This window comes from Haliotis asinina, chromosome 1, assembly GCF_037392515.1.
Source record: "Haliotis asinina isolate JCU_RB_2024 chromosome 1, JCU_Hal_asi_v2, whole genome shotgun sequence".
NCBI lineage: Eukaryota > Metazoa > Mollusca > Gastropoda > Lepetellida > Haliotidae > Haliotis > Haliotis asinina.
The window spans coordinates 101952834-101976373 of record NC_090280.1 but is presented as its reverse complement, the minus strand read 5'-3'; the positions used below and the strand labels follow the sequence as shown (position 1 = coordinate 101976373).

The 23540-nt window shown below is 41.9% G+C and overlaps 1 protein-coding gene across 3 annotated transcripts; it reads left to right on the top strand.

Annotated features, from left to right (window-relative positions):
* The first annotated feature begins 2923 nt into the window (after positions 1 to 2923).
* On the top strand, positions 2924 to 23103 carry LOC137285213 (dynein light chain Tctex-type 5-like). 3 transcript variants are annotated; one of them, XR_010956958.1, is made up of 4 exons: positions 2924 to 3106; positions 16112 to 16218; positions 20352 to 21720; positions 21763 to 23103. XR_010956958.1 is itself a non-coding variant. In XM_067817494.1 (3 exons), the coding sequence occupies exons 2-3, from the start codon at positions 16123 to 16125 to the stop codon at positions 20916 to 20918; spliced, it is 663 nt and encodes a 220-aa protein (XP_067673595.1). In that variant the 5' UTR covers positions 3025 to 3106; positions 16112 to 16122; the 3' UTR covers positions 20919 to 23103. The 3 variants fall into 3 exon arrangements, 2 of the variants coding, with proteins under 2 accessions (XP_067673595.1, XP_067673604.1); XM_067817494.1 differs by having other exon boundaries at positions 3025 to 3106; positions 20352 to 23103; XM_067817503.1 differs by lacking the exon at positions 2924 to 3106 and adding an exon at positions 11129 to 11278 and having other exon boundaries at positions 20352 to 23103.
* Positions 23104 to 23540: the final 437 nt, after the last annotated feature.

Below are 23540 nucleotides of genomic sequence, written 5' to 3'. Positions count from 1 at the left end.
GATGACGTATCCACCGGTCTGCGGCGGGTATTTTTAGCATCGTATTATCAGCGAATATGTGATCTGTGAAGTTCATTACTGGACGTCAGTTGAGGGACACAAGCCGGTGGGTTGTCTGATCCAGACTCGGATGTTTTCAACCAACACGTTCCTGAAGTAATGCTGCTGAAACATTTACCTACTCGTGATATAGTCAGAATTGTACAACCGACTATTACTAGATATTTATAACGGATGTGACGGTTTCGTAGCGTCTCCTTGTTTATCTCAGTTGGCCCTCTGGTGACACTGAAATCCATTGTTGACGCTTTGGATAAACTTTGGATAACAATCATCTACACAAACCTCACGCTGCCTGAGTTTCCTTCGTTTCATACTTAAATTTTAATATCTAGGACAGACTTTACACTCCAATAAAGTTTATTGTCCAACAACGGTTCTTCGGTTCTTACATTTCGATTACAGGTCAACGCACCGTGAGTCCTCTGCTAACCCTCAGACCTGCAATGGTCTAACGATGAATATGGACAATTAACCCTTTTGCATCATTAATCACATGAGGTTCATTCACACCAAACGCGATGGTCCATGGAGGATGTGGGAGAAATGGTTTATAGGGAAGGTATAGATGGATTGAAGGTATGGGAGGTAGTCTTTTTTTAACAACTTACAGTGTTTCACCTGGTACATCAATAGGCAATAGAGCCAAGGAGCTCTTTTGCAAGATAAACACGATTGCTTTTGACGTGTTTTGGAAGAATGTAGTTTTGGAGGTTGGCGTGTTAAGATCTGGGGTGGGAGATGCACCCCACTGTGAGTGGGGAACTTGAATGTTGAATAAAACATATTTCACGTGAGTAATTATTAAATATGGGGTCAGAAATCTGAGAATATATCCCATTGAGGAAATGGGAGTGCACCTTTGATGGTGGCGATATTTTATCTTGACATGAAAAATATTTTTGAACCGAAGCGACGGAAGTGTGTTGCCAACCTTTGCTCGCTTCTCTCGCATATAAGAAGACTGGTCATTTTCTCTACGCTGCGCAACCCCATTTGCCTACAGTTTGCCTGTGCTGCGAGGTGCCGAGAAGACATTTTGCGAACGGCCGCATAGACGTGCTTTCCAAATAGACATCCATATCGCGGCATAAAACAACCTACCAACCGATAGTCGTTGACATGCCCCGAAACATTTAACATTCTATTCACGTCAGTTAGAATTTAACAATGTTCAGCTTGTTGTCTTTGTGCCACAATAACCTCTGCCTTTGAGTGTAACTGAACATCTATTTTTTAATAGCTTAACAAACTGTGAAGATTATACACTAAAACTTTCAGCAAGTTGTTCACTCGAAACCAACAGTTGCTCAACATTGCATGAATCACACATAAAATCGTTGTCCTCCAGTCATGCATCAGTGATCTTCGTGAACTACGACTTAATGTGCGATGTTGTTTTCAGCCGCTCCCAGCTATGATGTACCTGTGATACGTATGCCTGTATTTATGTTTTCTGAAAAGCTGCTACCGAAAGACAGAATAACAGCTAGATTATCACAATTAATTAAAACTAGTTTCCTTTAGTGATGCAGCACTCGAGCAAAACGGTATCAGCCCAGGAATATCCAACCAGTAACACACGTGTAGTGAGTAAGTTTCCGACGAGTAGCCAAAGAGTGACCCAGACAAAAACACACCTTACAACAGCAAACAAACCACGAGTCCCATCACAAGTAATCCATGAGTAAGACACCAGTAACACCCCAAGTGAATCGCGAGTAACACACGACTACCATCACAAGCAATCCACGAGTAACACACGACTACCATCACAAGTATTCCACGAGCAACACACGACTACCTTCACAAGTAATCCACGAGTAACACACGTGAAACATACGAATCCCGGGTAATTCATAAGTACCGTTACAAGTACCAGTAGGTCATCTGCAAGGAAATGATGCTTTTGTTTTCAGAGTTGTTTTGGGATCATCGTATACTGGCACATATAAGGGAAAAACTCCCTTTTGTACTGCTTCCATACTATGGCCCTGCATATTATGGCATTTTAACAGAGGAAATAGTTCTCTTTTCAGCCTAGTCGTTTAGGTGTGAATGTGTGAATGAAACATTCCCGGGTTCGGTTTCAACCATGCTGACCATCATACTTCCGGCCGTGATGAGAATTAACTCACTGATAAACATCATCTCCAACCGTTCCCATTCCCACATTCCAACAAAATGGTGAAGCCCATTTCTGGTGTCCACAGCCGAGATTGTGCTGGAATATCGCTACAAGCGGCGTAAAACCATACTCACTCACTCAGTCAGACCCTTCGTAGATCAATGCTCATTCTGTTGATCACTGGAATGTTTGATTCAGACTCGATTATTTACAGACCGTCGCTATATACCTCGAACACTGCTGAGTGTGACTGACTACCACCCCACTGCATCCCTCCTTTCCCACCTCTACCACCTCCCCATACCGTCTAATCCCCCAACCCCCCAATCCCCCAATCCCCCTCCCAACTCCTCGCGTTGTCCGTTCGACATCACCTTCAACGGCAACACGTCACAACCTGTAGACTGAAAATTAATGAGAACTACGCCGAGTGAAATTAGCACCGTGTCATGAAGCAACACCTAATTACTTCCCTGTCAATCAATGAAGTCGGCGTGTGCTTACATGGCGATATAAATTAGTCTCCTGCCAGCTCGATCCGTACAGCTATCACTTTTATCGATCACGGTCATTGGAAACCACACTGGCTATACGACTCCCCGTGCTATAAACCCCATACAAGAAAACATTCACCTGACCCTTCACAAAACTGTACCTCCAAACCCGTTCACTGTAATCTAGATTCCATAGGCCCAGTTTAATTCTCATTATAGATCCATGTACATAAACTGCTTCATTCTTAACAGTCGATCTTTCGGAGGGGTTGAGTGATTGAATTACAGGACTGCCAACTCTCACACCCTGACCGTCGTGAGCGGGTCGAGCTGTACAGTGACACAACGTTAACGGGGACTGTTGACAGTAACACGGCGTCAGAAACGCTGTTACCTGTACGTCGGCCACTTTGATCACAGACAGGTGAGAAGATTATTTTTTACAGTTTTTGCAACAGAATTTTGTTGTAGTAATATCAAAGTAATATTCCAATCGTATTTGTGATTGTCTGGGAATGGGACATTTGACAGGCATGTAATACATTTGATGCATACTGTATTAGTGAGCTTCTTTGCGTATTTAAAGTAAATCTCTATCGGAGCAAGATGTACTAGCACCGGCTAGGGAGATACAGATAGATGTGTTCTCGGTGTGTTAGTGAAAGTTTCAGCAAACAAACAGGACGGAATTTTTTTTCGATTTTCTCGAGGAAAGTGTAACTTTATGTTGTGCGACTCCACGAAATGGAATGAGTGTACAGGTATTGTCACCACTGCAACACTGTGGCATTCTGGTACTGAGGTCTGTTATATCTGTACCGTTAACTCCCATTAACTCCCAACGAAACACACTTTATGCCATACGACCGAGATATTCTGTACTGGGATCCGTCCATTAACTCCCAAACGAAAGGATGCATTAAATCCGTTAAAGGGGCATTTTCCCCTCCTTGACAGTATATAAGTAACAGACGTCGTGGCCAGTTGAATTCCTGGTCAGAACAAGCCTCAAGCATCCAATGCAGGTCAATGGGTAGACGTAATAGATAGGGCTAAAGGCTCTGATATTTTGTTTTCACTCAACAATATTCAAGTTATGTTAAGTCTGTGATTAATCGAGTCCGGACGATACAAACCAGTGATCAACAGAATGACACGTGTCAGCCAAGTCAGCTTGCCTCACCATTTGATCCCGTTAAACGAAACATACGTCAAGCATTGGTTGCTGAAGACCAGTTCTTAACGGAATCTTCAGATGAAATAAGCATGGATTGCTGAAGATCAGTTCTAACCCGGGTCTTCAGGGGAATATGTCATGGGTTGCTGAAGACCAGTTCTAACCCGGGTCTTCACGAGTAATGTACAAGTCCTGAGACTTGGTTGATTTGACACCCAACTAAACGTAATGCTATCACCTTACTTTTCCACTGTCTGCGTTGCTTTAATAAAAATATTTGGTACATGTTAGGCGTGCTATATCGACTACAGCTGTGTAACCGTTTGTATACAAATAAAGTGTCAGCGGGGAGAATTCCACACGTATCAATCACGTATAACACCCGATTATACGACATCGGAGACTTAATCGATATTATCACACAGCAGGTCAGTCAGTGACGTGATGTGTTTTCAACACATCTTTCAATAAATTCACCATATATAGCAAAAGCGGTATAGCAGAGTGAATGTTATTAGTACACATTTATCAAAGCAACATTGAGGAACACATTTCGACTTCACTGCATTCAACGTGGATACAATAGGTGCTGGAATAATCAATTGTTGTGATTTATACATATTACAATGGTCGTTTTTTCTGCATCCAGTAATCGACCCCGTTTAGTTTGCGCTGATTTACCTTGGAATTATGCCGACTGATCTCCAACTATTGTGCTGCAAGTGAGAGAGTGAGTTAAGTTTTACGCCGCACCCAGCAACCTTCCAGCTATATGGCGGTGGTCTTTAAGTAATGGAGTCATTCCAGACAATCCCGTGATCAACAACATGAGCATCGATCTGCGCAATTAGGAACCGATGAAATGTGTCAACCAGGTAAGCAAGTCTGACCACCTGATTCCGTTAGTCGCTGCTTATGACAAGCATGGGTTACTGTAGGTCAATATTCTAACTCGGACCTTCACGGGCAGTGCTACAAACGATTGTTCATGCACTACAAATACCCAATGTCTTGAAGTCTTACGTGATGAACCCTGATAGCTTCTCGTTCAAGGACTTTGTCAAACCGTTACAGCGTACCTGATACTCTACCTATCCTTATCTATCTTTATATCCCTGGTGGATATTGTGGCACCGTCGCCCGAAACGTCACGACCCGCTGTACAGAGCTGCGTCCTTATGGAGTCCCATAATCCTGTGATGGAGGTTGTGACACGTATGTCCCTTATCCATGTCCGTAGAGGTCCTCAACGTGATACACACCAACGTCTGTCATCACTCGGGTATACCCTCTCCGGGTGGCAGGCCGTGATATAGCTGACGGGCTGTTACGACATACACGTTCAGTCAGTCAACCACTCAACTATCCACTCAACCATAAACTCAATCATCCACTCGACTCGTCAGTCACCCACTTAGACACCAAATTAATCATCGACTCAAAGACCCGAACAATCATGCACACAGCCATCCACTGAACCATCCTCTCAACCATAAACTCAATCATTCTCTCAACCGTCCACCCAACAACCTTCTCGACGATCCACTCAGTCACACACTCAGCAACCCTCCCAACCATCCACTCAACGTCCACTAAACAACCCACTCAACAACACACTCAACCACCCACACAGCAACCCTCTCCACCATCTACTCAACGTCCACTAAACAACCCACTCAACCGTCCACTCAACAACCCTCTCAACCTTCCACTCAGTCACCCACTTAACCGTCCCCTCAACAACCCTCTCAACTGTCCACTCAGCCGTTCACTCCACCAACTCTCTCAACCATCCATTCAGTCACCAATTCAACCGTCCACTCAACCAGTCAATCACCTAGTCAGCCATCCACTAAACCATCCACTCAGGCACACACTCAAACCATCCCTTCAGGCATACACTCAACCATCCTCTCAGGCACACACTCATCCATCCACTCAGGCATACACGCAACCATCCACTCAGGCATACACTCATCCATCCGCTCAGGCACACACTCAACCATCCACTCAGGTATACACTCAACCATCAACTCAGGCATACACTCAAACATCAACTCAGGCATACACTCAAAGATCCACTCGGGCACACACTCAACCGTCCCCTCCACAACCCTCTCAACCGTCCACTCAACCGTCCACTCAGTCACCCATTCAACCGCCCAGTCAATCCACTACTCAGCCGTCCACTTAACCAGCAACTCATTCAACCACTCAATGACCCTCTCAACTATCTACTCAACCACCCATTCATATACGAGTACATCCTAAGTCAGTGTGTGGCCTTAAAGAACTGGACCAACGATATTTGAAGTGCTTGAAACAGGGCAAAGTTGGTCCTACTTGCAGCGTATTGGTAAACATCCCATGTTTTCCATGCACAATAAAAACCCTTGTACCCTACAAACACTGTTTGATATCTCTCCGCGCAGCTGATAAAGAAAGTCATATACCCAGAGTCTCCACTCTCCCTAGAACATTGCCCTATGCTTATTGTGTGTATCGATGTTAGCAGAATGTTGACCATCTCACAGTAATATGATTTACGACTTTGTCGAAACAGCGGTCGAAGTTATCGACCTCAGCAGTGGAACATTTACCGTGCACAAAATACTGTATCTTCCACCGCACAATATTTGAATGGATCCCAAATTTTGAATCCAGTGGAACGCACATAAGTGTGGCTGTTTCCAGCATTAAGTTTATCAAAATGGTAGACTACATGACAGGTGGCCGACTTTTCTATTCTGGTACGTTCTGATTTTTTTTTCAGTCTTATGCTGAATTCGTAAAGAGGGTTAAGATTTTCTAAGCATTTGCAGCGAAATCCTTTTGGAAATCTCGAGAAGCACGTCACCTAGCCACAACATATTATATACCTACCTAGAACTGCCCCGAGAAGGTACTAACGAAGATGCATTACAGCATTTGCTGCAGTCACTTTAGCTTGATAACGATGAAGGAATCCACATTCAATCGTCGTGCTATGTAATAATCAAGAAGTTGTTATCCATAAAGTTGTATTTTCATTTTTAGACTCACCGACTTCTGGAATGCCAAGCAAATAATTTTCATGTAAATACAATTGATAAAGGAGAAATGATTTGGGAGGGTTGGTTAGGGGGGTTGTTGAACGCCGCACTCAGCAATATTCCAGTTGTATGAGAGTTGTTGTCCATTCCAAATCCGAAATAATAACGTAAACTGATTAAACATAGTGATATACTTAGCACAAAAGTTAAGGACACCCAGATTTTTAGTATTAAAGTACTGAAGTATTTAAAGTGTTATAGTATGATCCATGCAATATTTAAATATTACGGTTGTCCTCAACCGTTTTTGTTTAGTGTTAGAAATGCCTAGCTTGAGCATCAAACCAGCGTTGTTTTCAAATTTGAATAGCTGAGATTGTCATATATCTGTGTCATGGACTGATGACAGGCATGGGTGTCCTGTACATATTCTTCGGTCAAAAGTTGATGAGTATTTATCGGCGCTACATTTCTTTTATAACTGAAGCTATTCAATTTGTTTGCTGCAAGGCGTACCGCCTGGGCGGGATATAAACCTGCGGATCACCCGGTGGTTCTTGACATATAATATAAACCATTATAGCCCCTGTCCAATGCCATACTGAGTTACATTAGAACGTTTTCAACCTTACCGAACGCTTGTAAACTGTAATGAAATAACATCACGGCTATTAGGAAAGTTTAGACTTTTCAATAGGAATTTAATCGCTCGTTGGACAATATGCATACATCTTGAAAGCTCGTTGACTTTTGTTGATACGTATTCTGTGGACATTTAAATAAATCTGTTATGTGACTCCAGAGTCATTAATAACGACATCCTTTCATGTGGAGGGAAAGGCGAGCTTTGGGCATGAAATGCCTCGCAGTTCCGGAACGAGTGTTTGTGGTCTCATGTTCTGACGTATATTTATGTCAATGATAACCGTAATGAGAAACTCGGGTGCTGCTGGTCTCGACATGTAGGCAATGTTTTCAAGGGGGGTTGGTTAGCATAGAGGTTAAAGCGTTCGCTCGTCACGTTAAAGGCCAGAGTTCGATTCCCCACACTTGTACCGTGTGAAGTCTGACTGTGGTGTCCCATGTAGAAACAGATATCACCGTGCTCACAAAGAGCTATTATGACGTTCAATATAAATATGTAACTATGGTCGACATAAAGATATAATACTGCTTGACATACAGAGAGATGTTGCCTCGCTCAGTTGGCACATATAACCATGGTCGATATACAAATACTATCCTACTCTACGTACAGATATTAAATGACTCAGCCGACAGATATCATCATGGTCGACATAAAGATATAATACTGCTTGACATACAGAGAGATGTTGCCTCGCTCAGTTGGCACATATAACCATGGTCGATATACAAATACTATCCTACTCTACGTACAGATATTAAATGACTCAGCCGACAGATATCATCATGGTCGACAAAGAATATTATCCTTCTTAATATGCAGATTTATTCCTCGTTCAGTTAGCACAAATATCATCCGGCTCGACATAGAGATATAATACCTCGCTCAACTTACAAATATACATTTGCTCGACATGTGTATCCACATGTCACACTGCTGAAAAAAGTCTTCAAGAAGATCAATGTATAAAGAGTCTGTCAGATGACTGAGCCACGTTAACCACAATACGAAGTTCATACTGCTAATCACTTCCGGTGCGGTGGCTGTTTTATGTCCGCTCTGAACAAGCAAATGTTGTCAGTGTTCCACTCAGTTGGTCTTTTTGGACTCATCACGAAGTTTGGGCCTATCATAAAGCTTAGGCTTATCACGTAGATTGAACGCATCATGTAGATTGGGCTTATCACGTAGATTGTGTTAATCACGAAGATAGATTGGACTTGTCGCGTAGTTTGGGATTCTTATGTAGATTGGACTGATTGGGCTTATAATGAGGATAGAGTGGACTCGTGCACAGGGCTCATCACTTAGACAGGACTCATCCCGTAGACAGGACTCATCCCGTAGACAGGACTCATCCCGTAGACAGGACTCATCACGTAGACAAGACTCACAAAAAATATTATTTTATTATTTATTCAAATCAGTAGACACAAATACACAAAATGCACAATTAGGAGATAAACATCATGTGTTAGCCAATTTCCGGGTGTGTTTTTTTTTGTTTGTTTGTTTGTTTTTTGAGTATTTGAAGCACGGGAATGCATTTGGAACCGACGACGTCACCACTGCTGATGACACAATTGCTTGCGATGTCTCTACGTCTCAATACGCAGCGACTAGTCCTGCAGATTCCGGGGATCGAATACCATTTGATACCAAGTACACAATAAGGCATACGTTCATATAAGTAGATATTATAGATACCGGAAATACGGCAATATCACGAACATATCTTGGACTACCAACGTAGATTGGTCTTGGCACTTAAACTTTACTTTCCAAGGAGATTGGTTTTAGCACTTCACCTGTACTTATCACGTAGATTGGATGTATCAAGTAGATTGGACATTTCACGTAGACTGGACCTAGCACGTAAACTGGATTCATCACGTGGATCAGACTCGTCACGTAGGTAGGGCTTATAACTGGACTCGTACTTAGCATGTGCATTGGACCTATCGCCAAGACGTTTTAAAACTCCACAGAGGCTATACGGGGAATTGTTGACAATGATATGACATACATTCCTTTCAGTGTCCCTCTAAGCACGTTATGCCACATGCTTGACATGGCGCTATTCAGTGGTTTATTTGTTAAAGTCGAGGTTTGATGGCCTTCAGTGACAAGTATTGTGTGGATTCTTTCGCTTGCTTGTTTGTTAGCCTGGATCATAAACCGACACACCACCATGTCTGCCAACAACTTGACATCCAGGTTAAGTCTGAAAACTATTAATGATCGGTTACGGGTATTGAGCAGATATAATAGAGGACGAAGTGCCCCTTTAAATACTTTGTTTCGGTGTGTGGTTAACTGCGCTGTTGGAAGTTTGGCGTCTCCATGGTTACAAAAGTAAACAACTTGAACGAGGTTACCAGAGAGTTTGGGGGGTTGGGGTGAGTTATGATGACAGCTGTTGTTTGTTATTTAGATCATTATTGCACGCAATCAGTTGTAGTTTACATGATTCTATGATTCTTGAGTCATGTTTAATGTTGTTTAACACATAATATTCCAGTTACATTAAACAGGTGTGTAAATTGTGGAGTCTGAGGCTCACGGCCCAGTGGTTGATGGTAAGAAGAACGACCCAGACCGCTGCTACGAGTACCGACTTGTTGCTCAGTTGGAATGTACATGGAAAACAAAAATAAAGGGCGCTAACACATTATATCGAGTCCTTTACATCAGTTCTGTATGACAGTGGGGAACTACACTGTGGTTGGAGGTCATATTCTTTTTTCACACCCTAGGCTCAGGGAATATCAGCCTTTCTCGTTGTTTCACGTCAGCAAATATGCCGTTCAAGGGCATCTAGCTCAAGGCTGTGTTTAGGTAAATACTATATGAAAGCTTTAAACAAACTAACTACACTGAATCATAAACATAACATTATATGTACCTGGAATAGACGACTGTATTCGGAGGTTTAAGATATCAAAATATGTCACTTATTATTTCATAGAAACATATACTAGGTCGTTTGTTTGTTGTTTAAAGCCGCACAACCCATAGCGATATTTCAGCTGTATGGCAGTATTCTGTAAATATCACTTTTACAATCAAGTTATTGGTATCTGGATCATCGATCTATTCAAGTCGGAAACGACGGCATGCATGAACAGTCAGCGAGTCTGACCACCCGATCCCCTTGATTGCCTCTTACGGGACATGTGGGTTGCTGGGCTCCAATTCTAACCCTAATTTCAAGGGCTGCACATGCTCAGTTGAGAACAAACGGTTTATCTTCAGCGCTTGACGGTGTTATCCTTGACGTCTTTTCCTTTGTAGGAGGACTGGATTATTAACAGTAGGTCATACACAACTTGTTGGTTCGAAGGCAATTAAAGTAAAAACAAAATATTACTCATGTATAAGATATTCTCAGTAACTCATTAAAGCTACGTAAAACCTCAGTCTTCACTTTGTACACTCCCTCCGCACCGACCCTATCTATCACTGAATGGGACTTCATTCTCTTTAATGTGAGAGTTGTTGACAGTGATATCGACAAGCTGCCCGGCATCAATCACCACACGTTGTTATTGACACGCGGCCCAGTTACAGTTAATGATGCGTGCTGAAAACACAATATACATACCTGGCTGACTAGCTTAACTCCACACAGTGTCTTCCAGGTGAAAAGGAGTTGACAATGACGTTGTAAACAATCATTGTCTTGTTGGATACAGGTGTCATCTGGTATTCGACGTCTGTTGACATGGAATAAGGATTTAGGTAAGTTTAGTGAACTTTAGTAATGTGTGAAACCCTAGAACATACCTGTCTTATAAAGTCTGATTTGTCCTTAGAGGTTATCACACGGCTAAGGAGATACGACTGGCTCCGTAAAGATCAAAAGACATTTTCATATCAGTGTAGTGAACGTTATGTTTGCCACAAGAGTCACTGTCTACCACGGTGGAGTATAAACAGTGGAGTAGATGTAACAGAAAGAACCTGTGAGGTCACACATAGTTAATTTACTATCGCAACGATACTGAACGTGTTTAAAAAGTTCGTCACGGTTTCGATTCCCACACAGGTACCATTTGTAAAGCACATCAGTGGTGTCCCTCCCTCATATTGTTAGAAATTTGCTAAAGGCGCCTTAAAACCATACTCACTTGCACGGAATCATAGGACTCAATAGCATGTCTATAGTAAATAGAGTGTCTATCCGAAGAGGGCTGGTTCGGTCCCCGATAGCGTGCACCAAAACGAATTTACATCATGACATTTGTTGCTACCTTGCCTGACGCTGGATTAAATCATGTAAGAACTAACTATGAAACAAGGGTTGGATGGTTGGTTGTTTAACGCCGCATTCAGCAATATTCCAGCCATATGGAGGCTGTCTGTATGTAACTGAATCTGGACCAGACCATCCAATGACCAACAGCATGAGCATCGATCTGCGCAATTGGGATTCGTGTCAAGCACGTCAGCGAGCCTGACCACCTGATCCCGTTAGTCGCCTCTTGCAACAAGCATGGGTGACTGAAGATCAGTCCTAACCTGGATATTCACTAGTTAAAGTGATTTCACCTTGTGTAATACATTTCATGATCATGCTTGTCGGATTCGTGTTTCGGTTCTACGATATTTGTTCAGTTAAGTGAGAATGTACCTGTAAACAGTTTTGGAATACACCTCCTCAGGTGCAGATGCAGAACATGACTTCTCAGTGCGTCCGTTTACTTTTTCCATTGAACAATTATCCCCTGTAAGGATTAAATATGAAATAAAGGTATTCACGATCGACTACTATTTCCACGGGTGCGGCTAAATGTAACTGTAGCGTCTAATGAATGCAACGTCACGCCGGGTTGCTCGTAGACCAGACGAAGGTCACATGTACAAACTTCGACATTACTTAGAAAGACTAAACAACAGTGGCCTATGACTGGAACACGTGATTTCGCATAGAACATCAGTGTGCTATTTGCCATTAGATACCATCTTTAGATATTCGGAGCAGAGCGCACGTTCTGAGAGAGAACGCGTTGTAGCTAAGAGACCGTGTATGTGCTATAACTCACATAAATATGTCTGTGAATACCAGCGTTCTGCGTCGTGGAAGTATTACGTACTACAGGCAAGATATGTCCATGCATTGTCAGTGAGCTGCAATATGTCTGCTTATATTCAGGCTACACAGGAGCATGCACGGTCGGTTTATGAAGAAATTATATGATTCAGTTGTTATTACACACGTGTTGCTTGAGGCAAGACCCTATAACACAACATATAACAAACCGAAATTCCGTATTCCGACGTATGTTTGAGTGAGTGAGTTTAGTTTTACGCCGCACACAGCAATATTCCACCTATATGGCGGCGGTCTGTAAATAAATCGAGTCTGGACCAGACAATCCAGTGATCAACAACATGAGCATCGATCAGCGCAATTGTGGGGAACCGATGACATGTGTCAACCAAGTCTGACCACCCGATCCCGTTAGTCGCAACTTACGACAAGCATAGTCGCCTTTTATGGCAAGCATGGGTTGTTGAAGGCCTGTTCTACCCCGGGACCTTCACGGGTCACGTATGTTTAATATCAAACGTACATATTTAGAAGAAAGTGAAAAAACGCGCATATTCACACACACACACACGTTGACCTATGCGTGTAGGTGCTAAAGTCATGAACATATCTCAAGACCCCATTCAGCCCCACCTACTACTTCGATTGCGGTTGTTGGTTGTTGTTGCTGCTGTTGCTGGCGTTCAGCCTCTGGTTTCCCTTTGAACAACCTCCAATGTTTTCAGTTCGTGTGTCGCACAGTATAGTTGGAAGCTTTCTGTTGTAATGGTTTATATCCTCTAAAGCTTTCTTAGACCCAAGATAGTCGTAAGTTAATGTAAATGTGCGGCGCTTACGACTATCTTAGAGCTAAGAGAGCTATGAAATCTGGGCCCTGATCTGTGGGATGAGATAACACATCGGCGGTTCGTCATTCAACAAATGATTTGAACGGCTTCTGTCATAAGAGAAATATGTTTGCCGATAGTACTTTGAAGGAGACTCTCTTCTATCGTCATTCAATGACACAGATGACGCTGATATATGACAGCGTGAGTTTCAGGGTGAGGTTACGTCCTCCCCTACCTCCTAGCTCTGTTGCTGGTCGTGGGTAGAGTGCGCGATGATCAGATGGCCGTGTTGTTGGTGACATCATACCTTGATGACGTGTATCGTCGCTTGTGTCGCAATCACAGGTTTGCTTGGTCCAGACTTGATTGAACTGCAGTTCAATGAGTGAGTGAATGGGTATGGTTCTACGCCACTTTTAGCAAATTTCCACCAATATCACGGCGGGGGCCACACATTCGAAGTGGGGAATCGAACCCGGGTCTTCGGCGAACGCCATAACCACTATTCTGCTGTACCGACCCGACCGGCAGTTAGAATTTACACTCTGTTTGATGGTTATTTGATGGTGACGTATCTAATCCGGGATTCCTAACTCTCTACTAACGTGGAAGTGTTTCCGCAACTGTTCTCGTCACGTGTTTCATAACTTTTGTAATTATTGTTTGGCTAAATTCCAAATTGGCAGTGTGTATTTTCTTTGCGCCGCCACCATCCACACCCGTGTCTGTAATATATTTCCGATTATCAAATTTCGGCGTAAAAATGTCTTTGGGCATAAAGTATCTTAGTCTCCAAACTCCTTTTGATGTTAAGAAAATACGCATTCCTCTGGACTTGGCTAACCGTTATATCATATGTTGTTATCTTGTCACAGTACAATGTGCATGTTATGACATATCAGTTCAGGGTTGATATGTGTCGTTCGCCAGGCTGAGACAACGAGTTAACCCGTAGTCTGGAAGTGAAATATTCACGTGTGAAACCATGAAACAACAAAGAAAAATCAATATAAATCAATACGAAGAAAGTTCGATGTCAGTTCAAAAACCAATCTCTATTGGATCTCAACACAAATAATGTAACTCACTTACCACTCATGGCCAAACTACTGAATGTTTCATCATATACCTAGTGTTTATGTCTCAATCAATAACGGTGGGATGTACAAGCTAACCCAGCCGGCATCCCCAGCCTTGCTTCAGATCTTACTGATGACAAGTCCAGGGAAGTCAAGTAATGCTACTCAAAATAGTATCTCTTACAGAGTCAGTCCAGACGACCATGACTGCTCAGGTGATGACGCTAGTCGCTTTGGGCACTATTCCAGCAATATCGCGGAGGGGGACACCAGAAATGGGCTTCACACTTTGTACTCATGTGGGGAATCGAACCCGGGTCTTAGGCTACCCCGCCGTCCCTGTATAGGTAGAAATACATACAGAAATAGATATAGATGGCTAGATGTAGACAGAGAGGAATAGATAGATATAGATACAGAGTAATCGATAGATAAATAGATCGATAGATAGATATAAGACAGATAACTAGATATTAGATAGATAGTGTGTGAGTGAGTTAATATTTATCTTTAAATCGTAACCATATCGTGACGAGAACAACAAAAAAAATAAATGAGATAGATAGATAGATAGATAGATAGATAGATAGATAGATAGATAGTAACAGATAGATAATCATTGCTTTAGAGAAGGTGTGCAAGTCTAGACGTGTCAGCGACATAGAGCAGGGCAAGTTGTAAACTGTTCACCATGTGATGTCAGGGCCACATAATCGGCTCTGTGTTAACCGTCTTATATCACCACTCTATTAGGTTCAACACATACTTTACTGGATAAGTTAAGACCTTGGGATATACTAGGATAATATTTAGATTTCTGCTTTAATTACTAGGATAACAAAACGAGAGTGGAAAAGGGTATCGCTGCGTAAATACCACGGCATAACGACCCATTATTTACACGAGAATCGCCGGAAGATCTCGCGTGATTGCTTTAGATTTTACGCAGCTTTGAACAATTTTCTAGTTCAGTGCCAATATGGTGCCCACTATGGTAGGAAAACACATATACCTCTGTGATCAGTTATAGAACAGTATTCCCCCCTGTTATGTTTACCAGTAGTCAGAGAGGGCACGAGATACAATCACTCAGGCCACATTTGTAACTGTCTAGGGGTTAATTCCATTACACGTCGTTCTTACAAGTTCACGTGTGCCATTTCACCTGTATCAAAAGTTGTCCTTGAGATTTCGAACAGAATATATTGGCGTAAACGTCAAGTCATTGAACAGAAAAGTTATCACCTTCAGCGTCTTTGACCTAAGCATGAGCAAATGTCAACATGAGAACTTCAGGTTTGATTGAAGACTTTTTATGCTTTTTTTGTCGTGCTTTCTCGTTTTATCGCAGTACCAGAATTAACTGTCACTTTGAGAAATATACACCGCCTTGCTTCCGACTCTTGTTTGATTCTTATTTGGTTATTATCCGACAGTTTGTAAAAATAACCATTTTTGGAAACCTGTGTCATTCTAAGAATACTGACCAGAGCCATCTACAGAGGAGAGTGGCAACACGTATTAAACAATTACTATTAACTTATTACGACAAATTCATGTTTAACATTTGTAAAATGAGTTAAATGTGGCTGAGATGTGCCATTTCTTTCAGCTCGAGTCACCATGACGACGGAGAAGTTAACGATGCACGCCCTGAAGCAGAATGACAACGTCCACCCTACCTTCAGAGCTTCGACTTCGGGTGCGGGGAGTAAAGAGGTACGTTAACAAGCTAAATTAAATAAATCAAAACAATCTGTGACATCTCCTACAAATAGTAGCATATAGTATACAAATTGGATGTATCATTCGATGTTGGGAGCCTGTTTCTGGTATCCCTTACCGTGGTATTGCTGGACTGTTGCTAAAACCGACGTAAACCTGAACTCACTGAAGTAATAATACTAACGTCGTCATGGAGACATGAGCAATGTCAGCGACCATTCGTCTCTCCCTGTCTCACGCCGCTTATGTCACTGACGCATCAAATTGTTAAATGTGCTCCACACGTGTACCAATAAACAGTATTAAATCTTTACAAAGATGGTAATCGCTGTAAACGTGTGCATGTAAGAGTTTGTTCACTCAATGGAGCATCAAACATTGCGTGCGTGCGTGCGTGTGTGCGTGCGTGCGTGCGTGCGTGAGTGCGAATCCCGAATCCCGAATCCGTCTCTAACTTCATGTTGCCAGGCCAGGCCTAGCAGCTGCTCAAGTGAAAGCTCGGAATAACCACACGCTGTACAGTGGAAAGACGAGATGCCTCTGAAAATGAATGTAGTGAACAGCAAAAGAAACGAAATTGAAATGTCATTAAAGAGAGCATCAGTTTTTTAAGTCTTCTTGACTTAAAAAAAGCCAGAATTGCTTTTCTTTTGCTTATAAGAGTATTTTTTCAACCGAACACCTGTTTCATGTCCTGCAATTTTAGTTTCTGTATATTTGCGGATTAACACAACACTCAGCAATATCCCAGCTTGAGACGACGGAGTGTACAGTTTTGGGTAGGATGGCTATCCTAAAGTGAGTGGTTTAGTTTTACGCCGCACTCAGCAATATTCCAGCTATATGGCGGTCTGTAAATAATCAAACCTGGACCGGACAACCCAGTGACCAGCAGTATGAGCATCGATCTGCTCCAATAGGAACCGAGGTCATATGTCAGCCAAGTCAGCGAGCCTGACCACCCGATACCGTTAGTCGCCTCTTACAACAAGCATAGTCACCTTTTGTGGCAAAACTACAGGTAGGACAGACGAAAATACAGATATAAACCTTCTATCCACAGTACAATAATCACGCTAGGTAATCACAATAACATGGTTTCACTATAACAGATTTGAGTTAATATTGTTAACAGTTGTTAAAAGGGGATGTGACAGGTGATCATGACAGGTGCTTATTTACACACCAATCGTTGTCAGCTTTACTGTATTCACTCTTAAAGGTCGAATATAGCAATAGTTTGACCGATTTAAAATATTTCTGAAATTTCATACCCACATCTCTTAAAAGAGCATATAAGATACATCATGGAAAGTTGTCATATTTAGTTTCCAGTTGGTAGTAATTATCAATATTAGATTTACTGTTATTACTTTATCCGATGTCAACGCCACAATATTTATGACGCATGTTCACGTCTCTCGGGGTCTGAAACTGGGAGTTTATTGCATACATTACAAATAAACTGTTATAAATCATATATCAAATGAGTGGTAGCCCCTACTTGAAGTCCCACCGGCTCCACCTGCCGACGAGATTTGACACGTACAACACATTGGGTATCAGCGTAAACATCGTTCAGTGTCTAATTGTGTATTTGGAACTAAAAGCACACGAACTTTCTGCCTCATAGGAAATAGTCCAGTCATTTAGCAAATATGTCAATCATTAAAGGACGCGGAATATTTGATATGCGGAAGACCATTGTAAGTACTGTATTAATATTTTCAGTAAAATTCTATTTCAGTTGTTCAGCTGTAATCCTGTACATATTACCTACCAAACGTTTACACTCACTTAAAGCACTCGCTATATGTTATGAATATATAAGTATGCTTACATCGGAGATGAATTTCTTCATTAACGTGGGGGCCAAATGTAATACAAATGAATTGCACTAGTACCACCCATCAAATGGCTAAAAGCATATGCAAATATTGTGCATGTACATAGCTGCATCTTAATTGTGCATGTACATAGCTGCATGTTAGTTGTGCATGTACATACATGCATGTTAATTGTGCATGTACATAGCTGCATGTTAATTGTGCATGTACATAGCTGCATGTTAATTGTGCATGTACATAGCTGCATGTTAGTTGTGCATGTACATAGCTGCATGTTAGTTGTGCATGTACATAGCTGCATGTTAGTTGTGCATGTACATAGCTGCATGTTAATTGTGCATGTGAATTCGCCAAATTCATTTCATTTTCAATTCATTGAATTTCGTCAATTATATAACCCATGACAATAAGTTTTCAACGTTACAAAATTGTTTAACAATATATCAGAATGTGTGTAAACAGTACCTTGTATTCAAAATCTAGTTTAGAATAATTGATGGGAGTAAGAAACTAGATTTACACTCGTGAGTGATGCGCGATGGGTAGTAGATGAGTGATCATAAGTACGAGACAATTGATGTCTTTCATAAACAATATTTGCACTTTGCAACACTGCTTGACGTCAGTCACTGCCGGGTATGTGATAAATGAAACTTCATCAATTAAAACCAGTTGATAAATATTGCAAGTTCTTGTACAGTTAACGAGTATGACTGTGTCGTGCTAAACGGAGTACGTTTTTGTTCGAATCCCGCCAGGGTCATCGTTTGAAACCATTTATCAAACGTGTCTTATTTTTCCGAATACAGGAAGTGCTCTCTCTATAGTCCAGGGTAATGCACGTTTCATTATTTGAAACATCATTACACCTTTGCTTTTATTGTATAACAAAGATTAAGTGAGCGCGTGTGTGTGCGTGCGTGTGCGTGAGAGTGTGTAGATGAGTTAATTAATGAGAAATGCTTAAACGATGCCTCAAAAGGAAGGGGACACAAACATTACTTTCTGTAATCACGGGACGAAATAACAGCACACACCAACACACCTTAACCCCAACCCTATACCCCTATGACCTCCAGAGACTGCACGTACGGTAGGGCACGTAACCAGTCATCGACAAGGACTGTATTATCTGTATCTCAATGTTTGTGTCTACACCAAGTACTACCATGACCCGTGCTGCTGCGGGCGGGACGACTAGGGTGAATTCAGACTATTTCTTCAGTAGGTGTTCTATCAACCCATTAACCCACTTAGGACATGTAAACAAAGCTGCTGTATCCATGACAGATAGAGACAGTTACTGATTATCAGAAGACGAGCCACCCTTAACCCTTGACCTTTGACCAATCTTCTCTACCCAGTACCCTGTATACCAGTAGAAGTCGCAGTGGTCACTTTCTCCTCCACCCTGGCTCACTCAGCACATGGCCTATGTTGAGTGGGCAGTACAGGGCGATTGTCGTTGTTGATGTGAAGTATCAGCTTCAGGCAGCTGCGCCATTAACGTGTCTGTTGTCGTTATCGTCGTAATCTATACACTCAATAATTGCCACGTATAACGCTGTCACTGTTGCATGTGGCGATATAGCTGATATTTGGTGATGATAAGTAATGACGCAGAACACCGCCCTGTCTAACATATTAATGAAACATTTGTAATTTAATTACACAATTGTTCAAACAAGACTTGCCAAATCATAAATATAAAAACCTTTCCCAACAAAAAGACCTGGGCTCGTTGGTGATGCTTGGTTGAAAAAAATATAGCTGGGTTATAGGTGTGGACGACGCTGGCAATTATGGAATCACTTGAAATTAGGCCTGAAGTGTCCAACGTTCTCCCCTATGAATGTTCAAACATTCTATAATATCAGCTATATAAAACGACCAATCAAATATATGCTTTTGTCGTCTTGCCGTTTAATCCGTCTGGCAATGTATCAGTTAGTCCAGTGTTCTCCATTCGCTTGACATACTGGCCTGGCTACCATGTTGTATGTGTGTCTGTGTATGTGATGCTGACCACGGAGGACAGGCCGTATGTAACGTGAGATATTTTTCCGTGTTTATTCGTAAATCATGTTACCGGACATACAAGCCAGACAACAATCGAGTATAGGATGTTAGTAATGTGTGATCTGGCGCAATGTATGTCGTAGTGACCGATGGCGAGAGGCGTTGTTCCTAGCGTCAACCTTCAAAGACCGTTGGAATATACCTACTATACTGACTGCTTGAAAAGATCTCAAACTAAATCTCTGTTCCTTCATATTACAGCTTCCTCGTCAGATATCACGATCGGAACTGGACGTGCAGCCCAAGAGAAGACCTCGCGCCATCAGTAACAGCGAAAGTTCCACCAAATCTGTGGCACAATCTACAAAACCAAAGATGTCCATCTTCAGACTGGTAGCTGCGACACGGGCATGGCACAAACTCGCAACCAAGAACAGCAAGTCCCGGAGTTCAGAAAAACCGCCTCCCAAGCTGGAAAACACATTCCGGCTGGAACCGGATGAAGGGAAGAGGTTCATGCCCCGCAAGGTTGAGAAGCTCCTGGCTGACGTCCTTGCAGCAAGACTAGACAAGGTCACGTACGACCCACGCACGTGTAGGGAGATCACAACAGATATATCGACTCACATTAAGGCCAGGGTGAAGGCAATGGACTTCCCTCGATACAAAATCGTTAGTAATGTTATCATCATGGAGAACAAAGGTCAAGGGGCAGAGGTCGCCAGCAGGTGCGTGTGGGATGCTAATTCTGACTCATTCGCCACCCACACATACAGGAACCAATCCCTGGTGGCTATTGCTTATGTCCACGGAGTTTACTATGAATGACGTATGCAACTCACCGATGTCTTGGATGCCTTCAATCCTGCCACTACTAAACTATCTCCTGGAATAATGAGGTCAAGGCCAAAGGACTCTTTAAGCAGTGCTGGATACGACGTTGGACGTTTGATACTGGCCTCTGGAACAAGCTTGCACAAGAGTTCATGATTGAACATTAATTTGTTTGCCAAGACATCTGATTCTTGGTATACTGGTCGACAGATGTATTATTTGACAGTTCTGCGAAAACCTCTTCCCATTTCCACCACATGAAATGCCTTCAAGACGAATCTCCATAGTTCCTATGAAGTTTTAGTTAGTTTATGGTATGCTGAGATCGGGTAAAAAAAAATTCAAATGCATGTATAGTTACCTACGTTTATAAGGAACTGGTGGTAAAATGTCCAGGGAACTTGCTGGTGACTACGTCATTTTTACTTATAATTGACAAAAGCCTTGCCTCAATCATCTGTTTACCACAGAATTGAGAAGATTCAAAAGTACATCTCTTGAAGAACGTTTACTTCTCAAGGATTGCAACTCATGAGATGCAGTATATTTCAAGACTTACGTTAAAGCCCACAGTCCAGAAGCATAAAGGAGGCTATTATTGTTCTTTATATACTAACCCTGCTCTTTGCGCAAAGGTGGCGCTGACGTAGCCCAGTTGTTAAAGCGTTCGCTCGTCACGACGACGACCGGTTCGAGTCTCCATATGGGTACAGTGTGTGAAGTCTATTTCTGTGTCCCCCGCCGTGATATTGCTAAAAGCGGCGAAAACCCCATCTCACTTACATTTAGCACTGAGGTAGCTTTGTGCGCGTGGAGCATTAACGTCTGCTTGCCACAGACAAGACTGAAATATGGTTATTTAGTAAGGCTTGTAAATTCAAGCTGGCCTGCTACTATACTCATAATCATGAACTAAGGTTAGTTTATTGTCCTTGGTTACCATCTTGCGTTACAAAATCCTGCTGCACCTCTCATCATTGTCCTCAGGGATTCTGTAGAAAAAGGTGAAACCGTATTGTTCAATCCAGAAATACTGGAAATACCAGCCTCTAGCTTGATGACCATAAATGTCCACTGGATGTCTCCTCGTAACAGGTATTGGATTCCTCATTTCAAACAGGAGCATCTGTGTCTGAAAGCTGCCATCATCGTTGTAATTGCAATTACCTACACCCCATCTTCTACTCGGCATACCTTTACAGCTTCGGGCGTCCAAGTATATACATTTACTGTGAAAATATAACCGCCGAACAGCACTACACAGACGTTACAAGACGTGCGTATTTCACGCTGGTTTAATTGCACATTTATCATATTGATCATATTTATCTCATTAATTTTATCATATATTCTACATATTCTCTCACCATTTACATGTTTCAACATATGACGTACGATAAACTATTCTAAGTGCAATTCCTGCAATGAAACTTGTCATTTTTAACTCAGCCAATGGTTACAAGAGATTAAAGACTGAATTATACAAGACTTTCAACAACTCTTGGCTGGCTACGTGATGTCACAGCTGGGGACACATTGCAACCATATAGGCATTCGAACCCGGGTCTTCAACGTGACCGGGACACGACTTAACCACTGGGCCACCTCGACGCCCCAACAACAGGGATTTGTTCTTCACAATATTGTACAAGTCCACGCATTCCCTTACTTGACTCCATTCCCTATTTTTTGCATCATTGGTCTAATAAAACATCAAACCAAATGTCGAACTTTTGAGTATTTTAAGTTCAAACAGAGTATGAAAGATAACATTAATTTGGCGTTCACATTTAACAAGACATATATACTGTATCATCAGGAGACTGCAAGAAATCCTTTCTTGAACTGAAGTGCCAACAGGTCAGTATGTCACGTTCATCTTGTTTCATATTTATCGACCATTAAACATGGATGCATATTTTCATTTCATACCGGCTTTATACATCAAGGTGCGCAACCTCGGTGTGCAGGAAAATCTGGATCGGATGAAAGCCTTATGGTCTGATCATTGTCTTATGGTGTTAAATCACAGGCATAGCGCTGCGAAACCAAAGTCTGGAATCAGTATGGATGAACAGTGTAGCCCAATACAACTGTGTATGTTTTCGAATCTCATCTGGAATTCCCTTTGTCTGTTGTCTTTTCATACTAAATTTAAATAAAAATCGATGTAATCGTATTTTTAGTTTTAGTTTTGCTAATGAATGTTAGGCCAGTATGGCCAGAGCTTACAAGTTCAAACCGATCTACATTACGATGTAGATCTATCGCTTAGACGTGTTTTCAAGTGGGAGTGCCAAAACGATTTACGTTCCAATCACCCTGAGTGTTTTAAAATAAAAATACGCGTGTGAAGGATTTGACTTACGAACTTGCTTTAACATATTCAAGTCTTGTTTAGTGAAATAAAGCAAATGGACAAACCACCCCCAGGTCACGTCTTGTAAGCAAAGCATACACATATCTTGATTGAAACAGTTGCAGAAAGAAAAAAGAGATTTGACATTAGAGGACATCACGTAAAGGCAGACCAGGGTACATTGGGTTCATTATGATGATACAGGCAAAAAGAAATACTTTGAAAATCCTTTCCATTTTAAAGGAATATGAGCATAG